A 19,896-nucleotide genomic window follows, 5' to 3' on the forward strand; every position below is an offset into this window, starting at 1 on the left:
GTAAGTATGTTGTCACTTAACACATCTGGTTCCTAATCCTAACTCTCCTCTTCTAGCCCAGATCAAAATAATCTAGCTTGGAAGCACTGCTCTAAATGAACTGATTCTTAACTAAGTACTGCACCTAATCTTCATTAAGTGCACCATAATGTCACTATTTATGCTAAACAGGTAGTTAAAAAGAACATAAGTTTGACATGTTACCCTGAACCCTATTAGTAATAAAAGTGTTCTAATATAAGAAAAAAAATGAGGCATTAAAATACAAAACAAAACCAAAGTCTGAAGCTATTACATTGTATTTTTGTAGCTTTTTTGCTTTTAATTATCCAGTTCAGCTTGTAATTTGTGCCTGATGCTTTCCCCCAATACTAGGGTACATATGAATGGTTCTTTAACAAGTACACTAATATATGAAAAATATAGGAAACCTGGTTTATATAACACAGATTGCCAGATAAAAAAGAGTAATGCAGAAACTCTTCAGAGCAGAAATTTGTTAGCTCTGTTAGCTAAATGTGGCAAGGGAATAAAAATCTATCTCTTTACCATCCTAACTAAGCAAGCTAGCAGAAGATACACTAGTGGTTAAGAGCAAAGGATGGCATGGAAAGTAAAAAGACAGATTTTATATGCCATTGATAATGGAGAGTTACTAATTTATTTTTAATATAACTTAATGGCCAAATTCAGTGGAACACAGAAAATAGGTGGACAGACTTTTTTTAAAAAAGAAAGAGAATAGAGGTTCAAGATAGATTAAGATCACCTTGCTAACCTTTTGCTCATATCTGTGGTTTCTACAAACTTAGTAAACCCTATCTATAGATCCTTCATCCCATATTTAATTTAAATCTTATAAGCAATATCTTCTCTAAAAATAGACTGTTGCTTTATCTATAAGACTGAGTTATTCATTCTATAGAAAATATTTTTACTAGTTTCAGTATAAAATTATTTGACATTTACATTTAATTATATACATCTTTATGAACATGTTAACTGAATATAAACTGAAACAGTTAATACTCCCAGTTTATGATACCATTTCCTGATTTCTGTATAACAAAATACAATTATCCTTTTATTGCATGACCGATTAGCAATTGCTGATTGTTATATCTCCTAGTTAATATATCTGGGGCTGCAAAACTCTGAATGGCCAGTAGAGAGCAGTGAAGGCACAGGAAAAAGTCTTTGCTGACATCTAGTGGTTGTATGGATTAGTGCAGCTAATACCAACCTTATTCACAGTGAATCCCTACTATTTAAATGCGAGATAGAGAATAAAAAGCAGACAATTCCATATACTGTAGCAATGCATATAAGGCAAAACTGGTTTATCGGAAATTATTTAACCTATGGTAGTCACCAAGAAATTGTTCATTATTGAAATTCTGACGATTAATGAAAATTTGGCAATATGATAAACTAAGAAATAATTGAATAAATGTGATGAACAGCAATTATTGCAAGGAACTGTTGATATCAGGATGGAGTGGTTGATATTTGTAATTATTTGGAGAACTTAAGAAAACATATTCCACAGAAAAGAAAAAATGCAACTTGGCTAACCTAAGATAAGTAGGTAAGATAATTAATTATGGCAGATGCATACATAAGCAGCCACATTTATCTTATTTAGGCCATATATACAGTTATCATTGTACTGGCCTGCCACAAGTCTGACAAGGCCACAGCAAAAGAGTCTCTTCTGCATCCCATGTAACAACAATGGTCTTCCCCTTGATCAAAATACACACTCAAAGCTGCTCACGGACATTATCTAGGATTAACATTGCTCCAGAATACATCAAAACTGGAAACAGTTTCACAACACATAAAAAATATAAGGTTTCAGCTGCTTACTTATTGCCTTACAAGGAAACACATCACCCAAAAAGGGGGGACAAAGGGATAGGACAAAAATCATATTTCATATTTATTTATTATTAAATCTATAATGTATGCCACCCATCTCACCTAGAGACAACTCTATATGTCTTACAACTAGATAAAAGCATATGACTTCCGTATTTGGGGTGCTGCTATTTCCTTATTTTGCCGAGGGTTAAGTACTGATGGAGAGACTTCATTTTTTAATAGCTCCTGATTATTATTTTTATCTAGACCTGGGTTAGGCAGCCCTTCAGACAGAGCGTGCTTTCTAATGGGATTGTGCAACATCAAGGGGTCTGTTCTGAGGCAGAAAGGGCAATCAGCAAAGAGAAGGCCACAGCAGTTCCTGGAGAAAGCTAGATATTACCAATAGTGATAATTATATTTGATTTTTACAAATCAAATTACATTGATGTAATTTGATTTCAAAATTGGACAACAGTCAAATAAGCTTTAGGCTCTTATAGTGAAACAGTAAAAAAAGACTATTCTTTTTGTTTCATTCTGAAGGCATCACAGCAACTTAAATAATATTCAAATGATTCACTTGAGGGTGTTGTTCTCTCTGAAATTAGGGTTGACATATGTTGTTATTATGCTTTCAGTGATAAAATTGTTAGAAATCAGCAGCTGACCTTTTGCACAACCTGGATATACACATTAACTTCTTGTAACGTCTGGAAATCATTGTGTGTTAAGCAGAGGAATTACTTTAATTGCCGAATGATCCTAACTTACAGTTAGGACACGGTTTTGATGCTATTCAGACCTCTATCAGGACGTTTACCCTTTTTGCAAATTGTTCTTCTGCATATGCCACAGAGCCCAGGTTTTCTTGGACTATGTCATTTCAAATTAAATATAGGACAATCAGATCTGAATGCCATTGCCAACACTACATAAGTAGCTAGCACTTCAGGGAAAATACTTGGCAAGACTGAACACAAACGTGTTTGTGTGTGTGTGTGTACTCTGCTACCCCTTAATAATAGAGGATGACTGTTCTGCTGCCAATATTGAAGTCCCAAATAGAAGTTGATAAATGTGTCTGTAAATCAAAGTATTTATTTACCTAACTGCAACGACATAATTTTCTCCTTTATTTCAGGATGTTACAGTAAATATCCCAGTTCTTTAAGATGCTTAGGATAATGAAGATTTTGAAAATAACACTGTAATCTTTATGTATGGTGTTATAGCTTCAGGGATGGTGACACCCCAAGCAGAACCCATTGGGAATGTGTTTTTATTATTAAAACATGGTGCTGTTCTTACAAAGAGGATAGTTAATTTTTTTTTATTTACAATAAGCTTATTTATCCCATGTCTGTCATTTCTGTAAACTGTCTTAATCTGAACACTGTTCAGTTTCCCTTATTTAGGTTCATTAGTCTAGCATTTATTTCTATGCTGTTCTACTGTTCCTTCTTTAAGCTTGCTTTTCTAATCTTACAACTCTAAGTTAAAGTTCCTATATTCTTATCTACCTATTTTCTAGCTATAGCTCTCTTGCTATTCTTTCTTAAAATCTACAGTCCCAGTACATAGCCTCTTTTCATTTTTTTTTCATTTTCTTTTGCTCTATCAATCCTGGGTCCAGATCCAGGTACCACTAACACCTTCCATACTGGTTGTTTTTGTGGCTGAACATGACCTCTGCTGTCAACTGGCCCTGACCGTTGTGATGTTGGGGCTGCTGCTAGTGTTGCTTGATGTTAACTATTGGGCAGTGTCATCTTGACCTGGTGAGACTTGTTCCATTTCAGCTTCTTAAGGCCAAGGACTATGTTGATGAGATTCAGTGGCTCTTTGCTCAGACTTCTGTTTCCATCTTCTACGTAGACTTTATACATCGCATTTAGGTTCGTCTATCTGGAACACTTTTGTCCCAGGTTGCCCTTTACCAACTTTTGCCCCTGGATTCTGGTTCTCCTACCATTTTGATCCTCTGGTGTGTGGCATCAGCCACTGTTATTCCCAGTTTCTTGCTGAGGGCTGCTCTGATTGGCTAAACACCTAGGCAAAGTCCAAGATTTCTAGAACAATGTGCTCTGGTCAGACAAAAGAAAGATACAGTATTGGGCCACAATACAAGTAATCCTCAACTTACAACCATTCATTCAGTAACTGTTTGAAGTTACCGTGGCTGTGAAATATATGACTTAGTCCTTGCGCGCTTACAACTGTCACAGCATTCCCATGGTCACATGATCAAAGATGTTTCTTGGATGAGAATCAAAACATCTTCAAGGGAAAACAAAGTCCAGTTGCCTTTTGAAAAAGCACCTTTGGGACAACCATGACCTGGATGACTAAGAGTCTCCATAGACATTCACTATCTTTTGCTCCTTTGGAATGAAGCCCCTCCCTCCTGGGAATCCAAACTACATTCCATCATGTGATGCCTTCTTTAACGACTGTGTCACTTAGCAGCGGAGTAGCCCATCCTGATTGTGGTTGTTAAGCAAAGACTATCTACATTAATATGTCCATATATGTAAAAGAGAAAGAAAGAGAGGGGGGTGTACTTATTTTTTTTACATAATTATATGTCTGGCACCTAGATTGTCTCCTGTCTTTTATTGCCAGCACCTGGGTGACTTAGCTTTTACTGGAGGCTGAGGAAAAAGACTTGCACATCCTTCCCCTGAGTTGATTGTAAGGGCTGCTTCACCATTCTTACTGTCATAAACCTCTTCTCCTGCCTCTTTTTCTCCTTCCTTTCTCCAGCATCTACCAGGGCGGCGGCTGCTCCATCTTCATCTTCCTCCTTCTGTTCTTCCTACTCTCTCATTCTCTTCTTTCTGAAAAGATACAGAACCTCCACTGTCAGGTTCTTCCTCCCAGTGTCAACGAATGACCCCTTTCTGAGGCAGCCAACCCCCTTTTAAAAGCCCCACTCCTTAACAGCCTGGGTCAAGGGGTCTTCAAACTTGGCCTTTTTATGACTTGTGGACTTCAACTCCCAGAACTCCTCAGCCAGGCATGCTAGGTGAAGGAAGGGAATGGGATCTTTGGTTGCAATTTGTCTCACTTCTCACACACCGAGGAAGTCAGAGGCAACAAGAAACTCAAATGGAAAACTTTTCCATTTCCAGAATACTGTTTCCTCCAGCATTTCATAATTGAAAACAGGAATATTCTTGTATACTTTTAGCACTCTGATCAGAATATGCATGTTCTGACACATTGCTGAAGTCCTTACCTGCTCTATCCTTTTCTTTTATAGCTTCCTGAGGACTGTTTCAATAGCTGGTATATCAGCAAGCTAATCATCACAGCTTCCTTTTAAGAAAAGTAATGAACATAAAAGTTAATTAATGCAATTTTTACTCTGGTAGCTGATCTGGTAATATTCATTATAAAAGAATTGCAACTCAAAAGACACATCCATCAGTATTTACTATATTGAATTGCTTTAGACATTTAGCTGCCCAATGCTAGATACATTCACTGATAGGCAGTCCTTTTGGATCACACCAACAGATACAACTAGTAGCATGGTTTTTAAAAGGGGGTTTGAATCAGGTTGCAGGTTATAATAAGAAAATAGTGGACTATTTGGTAATACTTTGTGCCATTTTTGCAACTGGGGCTACTTTCCAAACACCTGTTTTCAACATGTTCATCATCTTTGCCATATACTCTTGCTGCTGGGTTTATCTGTGGATATGGAAGTTAATTCAGCAGCAGCTTGAGATATTTTCTTATTTTTAAGATGAACACTTCAGTTAAAAATCAGGAAGCTCTGTTATAAAGTTACATTTACAAAATAGCAACTCACAAAAAATGTTGGGGCCTTCACCTATTCATAAACAGAAATATACATGTGACCAGTATCTAGTAGGATCTATCTATCTATGCTCAAAGTACTTGGCAGAAATAGACTTAGGCTTTCCTGCAAAGTGCAGTTGTACTATAAGGAGCTATGGCTTTGCTGGAGGACATGTCCTCAGCTGAGCAGAATAGAATTAGAACAGAGTTCCCCCACCTTTCCAGCTCGGCAGACCAGCAGAGACAGAGGTGGTGGCAGGAGGGAGGGGATGGTTTCACATGCATGCATGTTCTGCTTTTACAAATGCAGTTACACACATGCTTGCTCACCCACCACTTCCCTGCCCCAGTTCCGAATGGACTGCGGACTGGCAGAGGGCTGCAGTGGTGTAGCGTGGGGGGTGCAGGGGGGGCCGGCCACACCGGGCGCAACATCTGGGGGGCGCGCTCGCACTGAGCTGCTCAGGGAGCCCCAAGGGCTGCACAGAGTCGGCTTGGCTCCGCTCTCGAGCTGCTTTTTCTTGCAAAGCGAAATGAGTCCAGCAGGTGAGATGGGCGGCCACATAAACTGAATAAAATAAATAGAAGCGCCCAACTCTCCACCCAGGCTCAGGCCAACCGCAAGCGCCCCGCAGGGGCCCCGGCAGGCTTGGCCGAGTGAAGACGGACCAGCCGGCAGGCCGGCCTAGCTTCGTGTGCATGCGTGGCTTTATTTAGCAGGGCTCACGTGCGAGCTTGAATGCAGCGGCTCTTGCAGGTTGGAGCCCCACCCAGCCGCCCTCGAGAGGGACCCGGAAGCATCCCGCATGCGCGCGACTCTTCTTGGAAAGTCTACGCCGCTGCGGGGCGCATCTTCGGCGGTGCCGTGACGTCACCGCCCGCCCGCCCCTCTATTTCCGCTTCCGGTTGCCTTGCCCCGGGTGCTGACAACCCATGCTATGCCACTGAAGGGCTGCAGACCAGGGCTTAGGGACTCCTGAATTAGAGAGACCACAATCAGAGGCATCCAGTACCAGCAGATGTGTTCCTGGAGACCCCACAGTCCTGAAATCAGTGATTCCAATCTGGCTTTTATAGGATCAGCAAGTTCCCAGACCTTCTCTCTCACCGTCCCTGACAGTTTCTCAGTCTCAGAAGTTCAGTTCCTCAATCCTAGACAAAGGTGTTTAATCAAGCTTCAGAAAGCTGAACTTCATAATTGTAAGAGGCTAGTTAAAAGACATAGGGATGCTAATAGAATGGCAGACTATGGAGCTCCTGTGTGATGTACTTCAGCTGGAAACCAAGTGGCAAATCTGTAGCATTCTCTCTTGGGAAGGATGCCGGAAATTACTCTTCAAAACTCAGCTTTCATCCTCATGTAGGTTGTTTTACTATCCCTTGGATCCTGGATTTTACCTCAACTTATCTTCTACCTCTACTCTTGACAGTTTACCAATTTTAATGTGTATCTGACCTGTTGGACCATGAGTGCATACTATCCTCAAAGTACTATGAAATACAACTTTTTCCGAAGTTCCTTATTCTCTATTAACTAGGAAACAGCTTAAACTCAGTTAATCCCCGGCTGCAATAGATTTCTAGCCTGCTAATTCCCATTCTAGCAGCCATCGAAGCCAACCCAGAAAATATGTCTTAAGGTTTCCTGTATCTCTTTGCTGCCATCTAATGATGATCTGGTCAGTACATCTCTTGCAATTGCCACCAGCCTGTTTCTGCCAGCCATTGTGTCACCAGAGGCAGATCCTATGAGGTTCCTTTGTGAGCATCCACAATCCTGCAATAAAGCTTTGTTTGTTAAAAAATGAAGTCCTGGCTGGGGGTCGCCATTACCTTTAATCTTTGCATTAATATCACTTGCCCTGAAGACATATTAACAACAACTACTAAAGGGGTTCTTAACTTTCTTTGCTATGGAGCCTCTTGGAAAGCTACTGACGGTTTCTCAGAAAAATATACTTAAAAGCATAAAATAAAATGCATATACTGTAGATTGTACTACAAAATAAAGCAATTATGCTCAAATAATAGGTATCAAGATACCAAAAGATAATGATTGTATCATGTATAACCATCCAATCTTTTTTGATGTTTACAAGCATTCAAAGCCCTGTTTTATTTTTTCCCCCCATACAAATTCACAGACTCTCTGAAACCTATCCACAGACACCAAGTTCAGAACCCCTATATTAGTGCCTTATTCATTCTGTCTGCAGCTCTGGGCATCACGGCCACAATATCTAGTTTGATTTTATATCTTTATTTTTCCATGTACACCCAAGCCTTTAATGCCATCTACCTTATAAACAGTGCATAATTTTAGTGACTTTTGGCTAGACAAGTGTTTCTTAACATCAGCCACTTTAAGTTGCATGGACTTCAGCATCTGGCTGAGGGATTCTGGGAGTCGAAGCCCATGCATCTTAACCATGGCTAATGTTGAAAAATACTGAATTAGACCTTTGATGATCTTAATCTCTACGCAATAAAATGTCTGTGCACACGGTTTCCATGCAACCAAAACGCCCAGTTGTGTAAAATTCGTGAATTGAAGTCTTTGCGTGTAGACTCCTCCTTTGCACTCAAACCTTAGTTTCTTGAAGCCTCTTAGTTTTAATAATACATGGTGTGACAGTCTTGTAAACATACCCACAACTTCCCATTTTCAATTTATGGGGGGGGGGGGAAAGACTGCGTTGGTAAGCCAATAACATTTGCTGTAATAGCATGCAAACATTGCTCTGTTAGGAAGTTGGAAGACAGTCTCTTGGAACCATTTAATAAATTTTATGCTTTACTTTTCTCTGCCACCTCAAGAAACCAGACCTTGAACAGCTGCAAGGAAAAGCCAGCTGTTGCCTAGCAACGCTGTCTTAATTTTCTTTCACTGGAAGAGGCCTAAGGGCAGCGGCGGCAGCAATTAGTGTGGCCAGATGCCAAGGAAGACAGGGCTTCCTCTGCCTCCGGTAATTGTCACAGGGAATTTCAGCAGGTGGAATTTGTCAGGCAGGGAGGGGGGGGGAAGCTACACCTGGTAGAAATCCCAGTGTGGAACCCTAAAGTTAAAGGTAAATTGAGTCCAGTATATACTGCCCTTCATCAGCCAAGCAACAGTTTAAATTTTGAGGTTTATAACCCATGGATTTCAGAGAGTTACCTACAATAACAAAATTGATCATTTCTTTATTTCTGGATAAAGCCCCTTCTGCTAGCATTTTTCAAGCTTATGGACTTCAGTATTGAGGGGAACAGAACACATTTCAGTGTATGCATGACAGAATAGGTACTTACATGTTTGGGGGGAGAAATGAACTGGATTACCCCAGTTGAGATCAAGTCAAATACATTCTCTTCATTTTGGTCAGTGACCATATTATGTACACATACGTACAGAATAAAAATAGTGTTGCTGTAAATTTAAAAACAGAAAATAAAAGAATCTCATATTCTGCATAGTTAAAAAAAAGAATTGGAGAAGCTTTCTTGTCCCAGCTGAGTACATTTTTTCCTTCATCTACTACAAAAATTTCTCCACTGTTATATCTATCCATCTATCTATATTGTGACACAACATGATCATGCTGACAAAAAGCATAACATTGGGACAACATAAGAGTATGTCCTTATGGAGGACATACTGTATTGCTTCAACCTTCCCAGAGCACAAAAGGAAAACTCTTCATCTGTGGATAAATGGGAATGAATGGCACACCAAATTGGTAATCATATCTTTATTCTTACCATAAGATTGCTTTCAACACTTTCTTATCCTAATGGCAACAGTGACCCTGGAGGAAAAAATCTTGCAATTGAATCCTAGTCTTCAAAAGAGATTGGAGCTTAGACGCCAAGAAGATTGGCAAAAACCTATCAGTGTATGGGGAATGTACCCAGGGATTAGATTAAATTTCAGCCATGGTTAAGATCCAAATCCTCTACCTTCAAAAGTATAGCTGACTTTGAATAAATTGGTACATTTGCTGATGTATGTGCATATGTGCTCATTTGGAACTAGAGTACTGTTTCTTTGTGTTGGTGCCTTTGAGTCAGTATTAATTCCTGGTAACTGCCTACACTAGTCCCTGAAATTTTCTTGACAAGATTTCAGAAATGATTTGTCAATGCTTTATTCCCAGGGCTAAGAGAAAGCCATTAGGCTAAGGTCACCAAGTAGCTCTGTACTAAAGGAGGATTAGAATTCAGTCTCCCAGTTCCTAGCCCAGTGCCTTAACCAAAGTGGCTCTCTTAATAAGACTAAGGACTATGCGTTTAAACTGTGACTTACCTGTCTAGTGTACATGTCTCTGTTGGGATGCTGAAGGTTGCCTTTCCATGTGAAATCCAGGAGAAAAACAAGTTGATCTTTCTCCACACTATCATCTACCTAGTGAAGCAGTCTTCCACCAGAAATCCAGAGACTTTCACCCCTTCCAGCTTTTTTTTTTTTAAAAAAAAACCTGGTAAGCAGACTTATTCAGAATGACATTCAGTTAAAATCTATTAGTATTTCCATTGCATTGCTAATTATAATAATTTATTAAAAGAGGCAACAAATTTAAGGATTGTTTCGATGTTACTCTTATAATTATATGAGGAAGATGCCCAAGTGGAATGGGGCAGGGGGTTGAATAAAATAAACAAAAAAGTGATATTTGGAGGCAGGTGACTGTGTCCAGGTTCCAGGGACTAACATTCAAAACTTGGTCTGGCCAATTATTTGCTACTATAAGGACATAAGTATTTATACAATATCCCATTTTGTTGTCACCCACCACACTTAAAAAGATTGTGTTATCCCAACTGTTGTTGCAATTTCCCTAACTTCCAATTTGCACCAAAAGGTTTCTTCCCTCTCCAGGGAAATGTACAACTTTTTAAAAACCCACTCTACTCAGAAAAGTATCTGCCATGTTCAAATGAACTGGAGTGAAATTAAACTTTAATTCATTAAAAACCATGTGGTCACCTGACCACATTTGTAAGGCATTCCCAAATTGGAAAGTTATCCCTAATTTATTATTTTCAAACTGTTTTTCATTATTCTTAATATAAAATGTGATAAATAATATAGCATAATATTGTGTGCAGTTAGTCATCAACTTACGAACTCAACTGAGCCCAAAATTTCTATTACTGAGTGAGACATTTGTTAAGTGAATTTTGCCCCATTTTACAATCTTGCTTGCCACAGTTGTTAAGTGAATCACTGCAGTTTTTAAGTTAATAACAAGGTTGTTAAGTGAATCTGACTTTCCCATTGGCTTTGCTTGTTAGAAGATCGCAAAAGGTGATCACGTGATCTTGCGATATTGCAACCTCCATAAATATGAATCGGTTGTCAAGCATATGAATTTTGATTACGTGACCATGGGAGATGCTGCAATGGTCGTAAGCATGAAAAATAGTCACAAGTCACTATTTTCAGTATCGTTGTAACTTCGGTCATTAAATGAACTGTCATAAGTCGAGGATTTCCTGTACTGCTATGCCTTGTAGCTGTTGTTGAGCAGTAATTTGCCAAGTATTGTAGCACACATCTAGTAGGGCAGGAGTGTCATGATGCCAGTTGCATCATGTGGAGGCTGTGCCCACTCCAATGTGGAAAAAAAGTCACAATACATCACGACACCTAACATGACGTGGTGAGTTTGACATCCGTGCAGTAGGGGAAAGTTGAGAGCTCATTGTTAAATAAAACTATGTTTTAGGTGGCCTAATCATTTACAGGAATAAAGACCTGTTCTCAAAAACCCTGTCTCTGGATAGAGCAGTGCTTAAACTAATCAGATCTGGCTCCGTTCTTTGCCTAGATAAGAAGCAGTGTGAAAATCCTATAAATAACATCCTGGAGAAAATATGAAATGTAAATGTAATGAATACATTCTCTGTCCTTTCACATATTCACAGTGCCTAAACCAACTGTATGTCCAATCCCTGTACCTTTTAATATTTTTCTTTTAAAAGCCTTTTTTGAGATTATAGGCTGAATATTACAATTCTGTACCTTTTCTTTATCTGTATCTCTGCGGTGATCTCAGCACTATTATGTTATTTTCCTGCTGTTCAGGAAAAGAAAGTTTCTAACAAATTGCAGTAAATGAATGAGTGACTATTATATAGCCCAGCTATTAAAGGATTCTGATTGAAGCATGTTGAGAATGACTCATCTTTTCCAGGTACCTAAAGACTTCACAAGCAGCCTCCCCAAAAGTCTTTAGGTGACTCAGAAGTTTTTATCCCACCATTTAGGCATGGAATAAAATGACAAATGGGCAGAAATTGAGTGATGTTCATAGAATATCCAGCCAAGAATGGACAAATTACCAAAAAGCTCCTCTTAATATCTTGCATGACTGTTACCTTTTTTTCACAGAAAAAAATTGTATAATTGATACAAGGCTCAAAAAGAAGTTGTGTTCAGAGGAAAGAGTTTTCATCCATACATAGTTCAATGGACTTTGGACTTGGAAAAAAGCAGTATGGATTCAGTGAGATAGATATTTGAGTAAGCTAGTAAAATTATTAGACAATACAAATGTCAGACTTAATGAGTCATACATACCAGTATGACTCATTACTCAGGCAAACAGGTACAGATTTTTCTGTTAAACAGCAATTCATGCTGAACCCATTGGGTGTTATTTCTGAACAAAACCTACATAGGATTGAGTTTCAGCATTGAAAATGCCAAAAATAGATGCAAACTTTTGCAGGTATCCTTTTTGTCAATCAGATAACACCACAGTTATTGTGCATGGGGATACTACTAGCTTCTAAGGAGTCCAGCAATGTTGCTATTGTGGGTTTTTCTACCTTCTTTTTCTCCCTTTGTTTCTTACTCAGGTGCACACTAGATTTTAACTTCTTCCTGTATCTTCTTTCTATTGCACTGCTTTTACACATCAATCCTATCACAAGATGCAGTGTTATCCTCTTGCCTTCCACCTATCTTTGCCTCTTTTTCTACCTGCCCATTATGTTCTCCTACTCTCTCTAATCTCCTATCTCCTCCTCATCCACTTGGTCACATTATTTCAGAATAGGAATCTCCACTTTCCATGCTTGCTAACTACTGCAAAAGGTTGACCATTGTATTGGATATAATCTAACACAGTGAGCAACTACTTTAGAGCTCAGCTTTGACTTAGCTTTCATTTCAAATGGCTGATGTTCTCCAGGGAACATTCTAAGCTGTTATGGTGCTCCTTTAAGACAAGAACCAAGTCAACAGTTAAGCTCAATTTCTTCATCTGCTACTACTATTATAAGGATTGGTTTAGTAGAGTGGTTCTTTGGAAGCCCACGGAACGTGGACAGCTTCCTTGCCATGACAGAGCCAGATGACAGCCTATTACCAAATCTTACATTTTATAGCCTTTCTGAGAGAGTGAAGGGAGTTCCAAATAAGAATGAAAGCTACCATATTATTATAATAAAATGATCAGCTTAATGTTTCATTTTAATTTCCTATTACATTAATACAACCAGAATATAACTTCTAAAAATAAGACCCATTTATATATTTTGGATTTCATGATAAAAAGGAACCTCTTGAAACACTGGGCTGGTGATTTTGTTAAAAATTAATCCTCATCTTAATCCACTTACAGGTTTCAGCCCTAGGCTACAAAGAGCAGGTGTTTTTGCATGACTGATTTGTAAATACAGCAGAAAATGCAAAATATCCTTCATTCCTCCTGGGACAGACATCTATAAAAGCCAAATTACACAAGTAGCTAAATTATTTGCTATAAAATACATGCAGATTTTTAAAAGAAAAAAAACAAAAGAAATAGCATACAAAGAGGGAAAAATTCTTATTTTTTCCTCCAAACTGAATCTGGATTAGAATTATATACATAAAGATTAGCCTTGGTGTGGAAGGAACTTCAGTCCCTCTGTCTCCTGATCTTGGGCACACGGATTCTTATTAATCAATAAGGAATATTTGTAGCTCAGGGGTAAAATAGGGCACTAGTAACACTGATGATCTTGCCTAGTTTGAGGATGTCTGCTAGATAACAACCAAGCTCAGCACCAAGGACCCCTCATTCTTATTAATACGGTAATTATTTCCACCCAGTAAAACACAGGTCAGTTAAAAAAAATAAAAACCATGTTAAATAAAAATTATTGTAATAAAATCAACAATTTGCAAAACAATAAATCTAAAATAAAAACAAATTTATTTATTATTTCTTTATCAAGTTTTTACAGCCACCTATCTAATAGGATGACTCTAGGGAGCTCACTTACAATCCCTGAAAGACAAAGTTTAAAACAAAAGTAGCTTCTCCCCAGGTGCCAGACCAATCATCCTTGCAGCTTAATCCCCATCTTAGCCCAATGCTTGGGGAAAAAGCCGGGTCTTGGGTCTAAGGCACAGATCGACTGACATTTAGGAAACCAATATTTTACATACATGCACGTTATGGTTTTGCAAACTTATGACAACACTTCAATTGACTTTAATTGTTCACTGACAACCTGTGCACAGCTTTCAGGACTGGTGTTACATATTCCTTGACTTGGATTGTTTGGAGAAGCAACATACTAGCATTTTCCATGTCACATCCCAAGAAGAACTGTTTCTGGATTATATCCAAATCTAAAGCCAGTCAATAATAGATTTAGATAATTAGCTCTTCCCAAATATGCTTGTAGATGGGCAGCCATTATTCTTTTGGGTTAAAAAAATAAGACCATAATGTATGTGTTAATTATGCATTTAACCTGACTCTAAAATTTCCAGAACAACTAAATTTGTTTAATCACAAATCTAGCACACACCTAATATGGTAAAAAGTAAGTCCTATTGATTTAAGCAGCATCTATTAGCTCAACACAGTTTCCAGAAGACACTTTCCTATCACGGCTTACAAATCTTGTACTTTAGAATTAGTGATCTAACTGTACTATTGCCATTGAATACATTAAAATGGACATAATGGACTTATGAATGGTGAGATTACATATGCATGTGTATCAGTTGCTCAGGTCATAAACATTGCTTCTCTTTCTCCTATAGACATACCATATTCTACAACTAAATGGACAGGCACCTACAGCACAAACAAACAGAACAAAGCCAATTATTTGCCCACTCCATTAAAAAAGATTAATTAAAATGTGTTAAGATTTTCATTTTAATCTTGCTGTGACTACTGGAAGAAAATAGAATTTGCCTCTACTGAACTGATGCCAGATAACATTTACTTGGGAACAGGTTTTGCTTTGCTGAAATAAAGATGTACTTACTTTAAAAGGATTTTTTAAAGAAAAAAACAACAACATTCCATAGCCACATACATGCTCAGAATAATTTCCCCTAACTAACTACTGGGTTAAAAAAAATATGGAACTCAGGTGAACAGATGATGCCTATGTAAGCCTTAATGTTAATCAGAGAACAGTCTTTTGTTGCATGCCATTCTCTAGATCGTTATTTAACAGGACAATGAATTTGGGCATATTCTAGCAGATTACAAATCTAGTAGTAGCAAGTAACATGATAAGGGGAAAACAGGAACTGAAATAATTTCTTTCCTGAGAAATGTTTAAAGAGATAGGAATTTACATAAATTGTTCCCAATTTAGCAACAGATTATATAATAATAATAATTAAAAAAAACCTGACCCAAATTTGGCTGTTTTGGCTAGACTTTAAATTATTAAGCTTATCTGGAAGTGATGCAGAAAACTGTAATTCGTTGCTTTAAATAGGTAGAATAAAATGAATGACAGTTTAGCATCCATAACAAAAATATGTAACCAAACTACTCATTTATCCAACAGAAAAAACATGCAATTAATTGAGGTGTCAAGTTATTCTATTAAACTACGCCATAGTGCTTTACGTAAGGAACAGTGCATGAGATTACAAAAAGGATTAATTTTTATCCATTTTTATTTGTTCGTACACCAGTAAATAAAACAAGAAAATTACAATTAATTAGAATTTAAAAGAAATAAAATTAATTGTTCTAAAATATCTAAAGGTAAAGGTTCCCCCGCACATGCGTGCTAGTCCTGAATTTACTGTCTAAGTGACTGTCATATATGTATAAAAAGGTAAAGGTTCCCCCGCACATGCGTGCTAGTTGTTTCCGACTCTAGGGGCCGGTGCTCATCTCCGTTTCAAAGCTGAAGAGGATGTCTGAGGATGTCTCGCTTGTCTGAGGATGTCTCCGTGGTCATGTGGCCAGCATGACTAGATGCCAAAGGCGCACGGAACGCTGTTACCTTCCCACCGTAGTGGTCCCTATTTTTCTACTTGCATTTTTACGTGCTTTCAAACTGCTAGGTTGGCAGAAGCTGGGACGAGTAACAGGTGCTCACTCTGTTACGCAGCACTCAGGATAGAAGACTATAGAAGCTATTTAATTTAATAATAATTTTATTTGTATACCACCCTTCTCCCGAAGGACTCAGGGCGGTGAAGAGTACTCAGCTATAGAAGAGTACTCAGCTGTGGTTAAAGAAGTAAAATCAGACTATGATAATAGGAAATCAAGATGAAACAAGTCAGAATGATCAGGACATTTAGTAATACAACATTAAAAAAGCATATTAAATGAGGATTCAAACTATTTTAACATCACAAAAAGTGGATATTTTTCTGTTTTAGAAAAGTGTTACATGCCATCCATTTTTTTAAAAAATAGCTATAGATATGTCATATGAAAGCTCTCTTCCATTTTCTTTCTTCTTTATATGAGACACACATAATGGAAGATTCAATTAAAAATACCCTTTAGTGAAACAGAATCAAATTTGGTTCCATTATAATCAAAATTAATTTAATTTAATTTTAATTTATTATCATTTCTATACCGCCCTTCTCCCGAAGGACTCAGGGCGGTGTACAGGGCAAGAATAAAACACAGAAATTTACAAAAATTAAAAGATAATTAAATGCATGCCCGATTAAAATACAATTGATACATAGTAAAAACCCCAATAAAAATGATAAAAAAACCCCACCAATCCCCCCTCAGGCCAGGCCGGCTTGCTCGAACAAGTATGTTTTCAGATCGCGGCGAAAGGAGCGCAGATCGGGCGCCGTCCGGAGCTCAACCGGTAACTGGTTCCATAGCTCCGGGGCGCCCACAGAGAAGGATCTCCCCCTGGGGGCCACCAGACGGCATTCTCTGACCGGTGGCACCCTGAGGAGGCCCTCTCTGTGGGAACGCACAGGGCGCAGGGAGCTTGATGCCGGCAGCAGATGTTCCCTGAGGTACTCCGGCCCCATGCCATGGAGGGCTTTGAACACCATTACTAGCACATGTATAGCACATTGTATAGCACATGCACAAACACAGATAGCTTTTTGGAAATTGAAAAAAACACTTTTCACTATGTGACACTAGCTGATTTCCACATGAGTATTACATACCCAAACACACACGCAAAAAAAATAACTATTTTAGCTTTCTATATATATTTTTAGTATTTGTAAGAGAGGCAGAAAACTAGTTTATAGAAAACAAATGGTTTGATATAGCAGCACACTTTATTATTTTCTTTAAACATGCCACGTCTTAAAAAACATACTAAACAATTCACTAGGTGACTTTAGTGAATCGTTCCAACTCTAAAATTCTGTATTATTCTTTGGCTTTTGTGAAAAAAATAAAGTTTAATAGTCTTATATTCAGAGTTATTGGCTTAAATAGAATTATGGATACCACAGGTTCTCCTCACAAGAAGCAAACTTATGCAGAGTAGTAGCATGGTGTAGATACCACAGAAGTCTATACAAGCAGTCGCTAATTTGTTTTTGGTTTTTTCATAACTGGTTTCATTGGCTTCAGATGTAACATCAATGCATAAATTGAGCATCAAAACTATATGCACCAGAGAAAATTTTTATTTCACATCTCATCCGTGGTTCACTTATTCCATTGCCAATTTTAAGTGTACATTGCACTTAAAGGTACACTGTAAGAGGTACAATGCGAAAAGACCAGATTAGGAATAGATCACAATGGAGAAAATCTATATATCTGGTCAGTAGGAATCATAAAAAAACTTGATAATCATCAATCAACAGTGTGATGTACATGCATGTGTGAGCCATCCTGTAGTTCAAGAAAGCTTCCCAGATAGATAACAAGATGCACTGAGATGGAAAGAAGAAATTGAAACTTGATTACTTGTAAATCAGTTAGAGTGTCCAAGGAAGGTGTGGTTAAATTCCACTTTGCATTTTAGGAACGGATGGATAGAAGCATGGTAAGTCAGGTGGCACCTGAGCAAAGTTCAATGGTACAAAATGCAATGTATTCTAAGTGTTCAAATATAATTATTCCAATTTGTTGTTTTGGTACATAAATATCAGTGCTGTCAATATTGGCCCAAATCATTCTTTATATTTTTAGATTTAGGCTGAGACTTTTGTCTGCTTGATTTAATGAGGAATCTTAGTATGCAATTCCTGAACATCAAGAATAAGGTTGCTGACTAATAGTACCATTTGATGCCTAGAACCAGGAAATTCTCCAGAGGGAAAAATCTAAACAAATAATTAAACAAACAGCTGAAACTCCCTCTTACCATCCTTATCCATTATGCTGCTAAAGAAGTAGGCAATCTTCCCTACTCTGTAGAAGCCTCTGATTTAGAGAGAGCCAGATGATAAATATCCACTATGTTAAATTGTATCTGTTAAATTATAGAAGATAAAACATTATCATAGGAATACACAAAATCTTTAAATGTACATTCAATGTTTTGGGAATCATCAATTGCTTCTGTTTGTTCAATGTGGCAGTAATGTATATTGTCCTAATGTTTCATTGACAAAGTCCAGTGATAGATGTCTGTGCTCTGTGTTGTTCTCCATACCCATGTGCTTAGATACAAAGTTAATTTTTTAAAATCTATCGCATATTGTAAATAACAAATCCTAATTTTTCCCCCCAATACATGCAGCTCCTCCAAAGTATGATAAGATATGGCCGAATATATCTTCCCTTGGGGTTTCTAACCCAAATCAAGGTAGGAGTCTGTAAAATTCCTACTGGTCTATTATGACTTTAACTGCTTTTCATAGAATCAGCGACCCATAGAATATGCGACTAAGAAGAAAACATACTGTCCAAAACAATCTATTGAGGATTATTATGCTCATAAAAATGAATCTTACATGAAAAGACTTTTTATAATGTGTACAGATCTTCCTCATCAAAGTTATAAGCACTTTTTATAGCTTAAATTGAATATGATTTCCCCTAAGAAGAGGGGAATTGTGTAGATATCAGGGTTTGCATGAAAAGTAAGTTTTGAGACTTCTTGATTGCCAGAGATTCTCTTTGTCTCCATCAGATCATTTTAATGTCTCTCTTTTCTGCTTTGTTTGCTTAATTGAAATGAATGTTATTTCAGTTGATAATTCAGAGCTGAGATTGCAGTGAGATCAACTTGTGGTAGTTAAAACAAAACCAGATTCTCAGGAAATTTATTTGAACAATGCAGCATTTTAAAAAGGGGGGGGCTCTTTTTTTCTTTCAAGTCTTTATTTTTTTCATACAAGGTTAGGTCACATTGTAGGTTACTGTGTGTGTGTGTGTGTGTGTGTGTGTGTGTGTGTGTGTGTGTTTGCATGCTGAAAGCGTCACATTCCAATAATTTCAGTAATTGTTCTTTCTGTAATCCCTAGAGGAATTCCACTTCTGAATTCCAGCAACATTCACACGTAAAAAATTTATTGGCAGGCTGGTGCGATGATTATTTCAGGAGAAATAATGATGTGGGTTTAAAAGAGAGACCAGGGTGAGAGAAGTATAAAAGAGGTAGCAAGAAATGTCAGCATTTTAAAGTTGGTTTCTGTAGAGCTTTCGCACAGAAAATACATTCAACCAGGTGGAAGTCTGTTCAGTACTTCCCATGGAATTATTATGTTTCTTAAAACAAATGGTGTTGGTCTACAGCTTGCCATCATTATACACAGGATGTTCCTTTTAAACTCTAATGAATACAGATGGAGGAAGAAATGAGCATAAGAAGATCCAGGAAATAGTTTCTAAGCTAAACAAAGTGTATTAGCAATTTATTGGAGAGCTAGATTGGAAAAACTGCTGTCTTAGTCCTTGATCATAGGAAAGAAATTAAGACTGTGCTAGATGCATAAATTACTAGCAGCTAGAATTGTTTTACTCACGGGTTCTACATTATATTTCACCATTTCTTTCCATGCCTCTTGGAGAACTGTTGTTGGGTTTA

General features: G+C 37.7%; 1 protein-coding gene across 2 annotated transcripts in view; it reads left to right on the top strand.

Annotated features, from left to right (window-relative positions):
• The window catches only part of NTNG1 (netrin G1), a gene marked incomplete at its 5' end in the record, with an annotated part of 247,964 nt that overhangs the window by 175,262 nt on the left and 52,806 nt on the right, over positions 1–19,896 (top strand). Inside the window, one exon of one of the 2 annotated variants that reach the window (XM_081324960.1) lies at positions 18,607–18,672. The exons of the other annotated variant lie outside the window; for it this stretch is intronic. Coding sequence (XP_081181086.1) covers positions 18,607–18,672 — 66 coding nt within the window. The remainder of the gene's footprint in view (positions 1–18,606; positions 18,673–19,896) is intronic. 2 annotated transcript variants of the gene reach the window in all.

Source organism: Vipera berus (genome assembly GCF_964194415.1).
Source record: "Vipera berus genome assembly, chromosome: 3".
In the NCBI taxonomy this organism is placed as follows: Eukaryota; Metazoa; Chordata; class Lepidosauria; order Squamata; family Viperidae; genus Vipera; species Vipera berus.